Source organism: Gossypium arboreum, chromosome 3, assembly GCF_025698485.1.
Source record: "Gossypium arboreum isolate Shixiya-1 chromosome 3, ASM2569848v2, whole genome shotgun sequence".
In the NCBI taxonomy this organism is placed as follows: domain Eukaryota; kingdom Viridiplantae; phylum Streptophyta; class Magnoliopsida; order Malvales; family Malvaceae; genus Gossypium; species Gossypium arboreum.
Genome location: NC_069072.1, coordinates 84,336,562 through 84,341,462, shown reverse-complemented (window position 1 = coordinate 84,341,462; position 4,901 = coordinate 84,336,562). Strand labels below are relative to the sequence as shown.

Here is a 4,901-nt window from a genome sequence, read left to right as displayed (position 1 = left end):
TGAGAAAAAGACACACATGATTACTTCAATTAATAAGAACCAACAAAAGGAACTCTGAGATTCTTATATTTACAGATATTGTTTAATAAAACCATGCATGTTGCCCATAAAAAAAGAATACTACCAATATTGGTGTTTTCTTTTATCTACTGTGCACTAATTTCATCTATTAAAATCTAAAAGAAATATCAACTACTACCCTTTGACTTAAATTTGTACAACTATCTGCTAACCAAGAACCACAAGCACAATGTTTTCACTTCACCATGGACCGGTCCGTGTTCTTCGCAAACATTGCTTCTTAGGTCCTTGCTGCATGTTCATCTCCATGACCTGATTTTTTTGCATTTCCATTAATTCTGCCTGCAGCAATCAAAGTACAGTCAATGAGCAAATTCTGATACGGGTGCACTGAAAAAGAGAATGGGAAGAACATACGTGTTTCTTCCGCAATTCTTCATTCTCCTCTTTTAGCTTCGCAAGTTCTGCTTCCAACTCCGTAGTATAAGCCTAACAGATCATACAAAAGTAAATGCCATACGAAACATCAAACCATAAAACTTGAGGACACACCATAAGTTTACCAGTTATTTTAGGATAGAATCGTTTTGATTCGCCATGTTTATAACAAAATCAACTAGGTCAAGGAATGTCAACCTTAATCAATGGTTTTATTGATTCTTATAATATCATACAGCTTCGTACTTCTCATGAAGAAACAAATGCTCCGTCACCCCGCAATACGAATCCTTACCTTATAACTTCTCATGACCTTGACTTGTCAAAATCTTTCTTCTCATGTCAGATTGCTATCACATTACCATACTGCCGCACAATCTTTCATGAAGTTTGAGATGCAGGCATGCAGCATGTCATAGATGATAAAAGCACAAGGTCAATGGTTTGTAATACTCATTAATCCGTAATAAGATACGAAATTTGGTTATCATGTTGCTTCAAGTGTATTAAAAGAAGAGTTCAAAATCTTTTGAGACATATATGCAGACCGATATTATTGAGTTCAAAGATGATTAACAATGCTTATTCTAAATCGCCTATCTTTACACTAGAATGAAATAAATAAGACATATAGTCACCTGCTTTCGAGCTCGAGATCTTGCAGCAGATTCTCTGTTCTTTATCATTCTCCTTTGCCGCCTCTCGGCAACCTTCTCCACAGCACTGCATTTCCTACCCCTAGAACTTCCATTGAACACATAAGGAACCGGCGAGACAGAGGAAGTATCTGCACTACTCTTCCCTATCCCATCTGATGAGAAGTGGTTAGCAGGTGATCCAGTTGCAACACTGACTGGCCCTCCTAAACCAATCATCCCCATCTTTCCACCCTGAATAAGACCATTAGGTGGTCCCTGATCCCCCATCCCAGTAATTCCCCCTCTATTTCCAGGACTCCCCAACTGACCACCACTTTGTAAAGGCATCTGAAATCCAAATCCTACAGCAGGTTGCCTAGGAAAAATTGGTTGTTGCTGCAGATGCTGAGGTAACTGGTGCTGGTTTGATTTAACCCCATTAACATTCAAAGGCAAATTAGAAGCCTGAAAACCAACTTCAGAAAGCCTATTTCCCATGAAATTTGGAGTTCTACCACCTTGTTGAAATCCATCAAAGAACCCTCCATTAACATTATTATCCTTCCCAGCAAATTGGGTGCCCTCTCTTACCACACCAGCCTTCACCAAGAACTCTTCCAAAGTCATCTCCCCTAATGTTTGCTGCCTTTGGGGCACATGATTTGTCCCTGCCGCAGTTCCAATCCCATCTTTCCCTATTGAATACTCCTTTGAAATATCTTTCCAAACCTCATCAACAGTCTTCTGGCTTAGCGTCCTTGGCAAAGTCAAAGACCCTTGCCTTTGTAGCCCTCCATATGCGTCCAGGCCACCACTGTAAGAAGCCATTGTTTGAGTTTCTTCAGCACTCCAAATGTTCTTCAACAACTCATCCATGTTCATAGACCCAAAATCTTTGCCTATTCCACCCATAGTGCTTTGAAACTCATCAAAGGTTAGAGAATAGATCGATGGCTGTCTACTTAACAGAGTATTCCCACCGCCGTCAGCTGGTAGTGGTTGGTTACTTCCAAAGTTCTTCAACTTCATGTTAGCCGCCATTCAAATCTGGATAAAACAGTGTTAACAAATTTGGCCCCAAAATTAAAGCTTTCTATGTTTTTTTTTTTCCAAAATTTGGGACTTTCAGGTTTTCTATAAAAACCCTTTCAATCAAGATCAGAAAAACTAAGAAGAAAAATCAAAACATAAACATAAAAATGGAATGTGAAAAACATAAACTTTTTCTTTGGTTAAGAAAAAAACCAACCAAATCCCAAACACACAAACACAATAAACACGGCAAATTAGTTTATTAATTCTCCAAAAACAACACATAAACGACAGCAGAGAGAAGTATGGGCAAGAACTAGACAATTTTTTAAGCAAGAGCTAGGGAGATAAAATAAAAGGTTTTTAACCTTTTCGGGACAGCGTTTAGTTTGAATTCTTCTTTCTTCTGGCAACTTAGGGGACTTCGAGCAAGCGCCAAGTGTGCCTTTGTCCCTTTATTTTTTAGTTAAGACATTAAATAAATAGAGAGTATTTTTTACAGTGAGCTTGATTTTTTAATAATTTTGGTGGGCCAGCTGGAGTGGGGAAATGTGGACCAATGAGAAAGGGTTGGCTGCGGTGATGTGAGATTTGGACCGTCCACGTTGAGTGTAGGCAACGGTAGTGATTGTTTGAATTTTATTGGTTTGGAATTTTTAGTGGCTTCGTTGGTTAGAATAGCGTCATAGCGCCAAATAGATAAATGCTGAAGAGAGTGAATTAGGGGCATTTTGGTCTAAAGCATAATCTTTGTTTCACATTTATACGTTTTTCATACAACCTGATAAAAGGCCAATGATCTTGGATAATTATATGCCTGCGGCTCAGACCTACTATTCTGCTTTTGTGCGGGTTTCGTTTTGACAAAGATGCCCTTAATCCTTTTTCTTATTTATTTAAACTACATTAAGATGACCTTGTTAGTAATTTTTGTATTAATCATTGAATTATAAAATAATTAATAACGCTATTGAAACATTTTGATCATCCGTTCGGCCGGGCGGAAAAAATAGCTTAATTTTTTATTCAATTTCGACTTGTATAAAAATGTTAAAATTTAGACCCGGCATGTTTGTGTTAATTTTTTTAATTTAAAAAATATAATATATCAAATATACTAAAAAATATTAAAATAAATATTTCCCAACAAATTGAAAATAAATTAAAAAGTCTTTATATTTAAATAACACTAAGATAAGTACAACTTAACAAGCAAATATATCTAAAATAATAGTAAAATTAACAATAAAATAAGTGTTATACAATATAATATTAAGAACAAAATAGTAGTAATATAATAGTGAAATCATAGTAAAACAATGGCAATAAGTGATAAAACGATGACAAAATATGAAAAAACAGCAAAAAATTTTTATTGCAAATTTGCATCAAGTTGGGCTTGAGCTAAAAAAATTTTATCCAAAACTTAAACTATTTTCTAAACGGATCTTATTTTTTTCTCAAATATATTTTTTAAATATATATTTTTATTTAAATTCTCTTATTTTTTAAACAGAACTTTAAACCCAATAAGTCACCCGGTCATGAACAATTTTACATGGGACATTATTTTTTTGGTTTAAATTTAAGGTATTCCCAAGTCATATTAGACTTTAGACAAATTCCCATCGGGCTAAGAGTGTGAAAGGTAAATCCTTTCTAGTAAATGTGTTTCTCAAATTTTAAATGTGTTTTCTCATCACTTCAACTAATAACTTATTAGTAACCACGTCGCACATTTACTCAACATTAAATAGAATTAAAATCTAATTTGAACTTAAATTATAAATAAAAATCAGTTTGATAATTTTAAAAAATTAAAGATAATTTCAAAACAAAATAAAAATATAACAGAATTCTAAAATTTTTGAAAAATCAATTTATTTTTAAATTATAAAAATGTTCTTATATTATAATTATGCGAAAATTTTAGAAATTCTAAAACTAAGTAAAAATTCCTAAAAGTAGGAAAGAAATTTAGTAATATTTTTGGATCAGTCTTTATCTTTTTTAGGAGGAAAGTGTCTTTCATGTCTATTTCAATATCCTTAAAAGGTGGTTTTTTTAAAATACATGATTTTCTCTTTTAATACATTACTTATTACTATTGCACTCAATATTTATTAGTGTTGATTATTTTAATCATATTAAAATAAATTACTTTAAGGCATAATGATTTTATTGACCTCCAATTTTATAAAAAGTTATTTTAGCCATTCATTTAATTTTCTGTCTCTTTTAGCCTTTGAACTTGCATTATATATCAAATCACCTAAAATAGATGAAAAATTAATTTTTGTTAACTTTGTTGACATGACATACACGTGAATTGCACATGGATGCTGCATCAACCATTAATTAATTTTTAAAAATTTTAAAAATATATTTATTTTTAAAAATTCTAGATCAGAAATTAAATTATATTTTTAAAATTTTTTAAAATTAATTAATTGTTGACATAGCATCCATGTGCAATTTACGTGTATGTCACGTCGGTAAAGTTAACAAACATTAATTTTTTCATTTATTTTGAGGTGATTTGACACATAATGTAAGTTTAATGATTAAAAAGTAAAAATTAAATGAATAACTAAAATGATAATTTTTTTAAAGTTTGAAGGCAAAATAAATCATTTTGTCTTATATAATATTAGTGTTTTGCCACATAAAGAAGTGGGGAAATGCAAAACCGGTAAATATAATTCTTTTATATTTAAATGAAATATAATTATATGATATGAATATAATATGACAAAATTTATTGAAATATAA

The 4,901-nt window shown here is 32.0% G+C and overlaps 1 protein-coding gene across 3 annotated transcripts; it reads right to left on the bottom strand.

Annotated features, from left to right (window-relative positions):
• Nucleotides 1–2,639, bottom strand: LOC108465106 (ABSCISIC ACID-INSENSITIVE 5-like protein 5). 3 transcript variants are annotated; one of them, XM_017765421.2, is made up of 4 exons: nucleotides 2,498–2,639; nucleotides 1,098–2,144; nucleotides 439–510; nucleotides 1–363 (listed from the first exon to the last, which is right to left on the bottom strand). In XM_017765421.2, exons 2-4 carry the CDS (start codon nucleotides 2,136–2,138, stop codon nucleotides 262–264), a joined length of 1,215 nt encoding a protein of 404 aa, XP_017620910.1. In that variant the 5' UTR covers nucleotides 2,139–2,144; nucleotides 2,498–2,639; the 3' UTR covers nucleotides 1–261. The 3 variants fall into 3 exon arrangements, 2 of the variants coding, with proteins under 2 accessions (XP_017620910.1, XP_052881737.1); XR_008280156.1 differs by lacking the exon at nucleotides 1–363 and adding an exon at nucleotides 755–869 and having other exon boundaries at nucleotides 461–510; XM_053025777.1 differs by lacking the exon at nucleotides 1–363 and adding an exon at nucleotides 755–837 and having other exon boundaries at nucleotides 461–510.
• Between the last annotated feature and the right edge of the window lie 2,262 nt (nucleotides 2,640–4,901).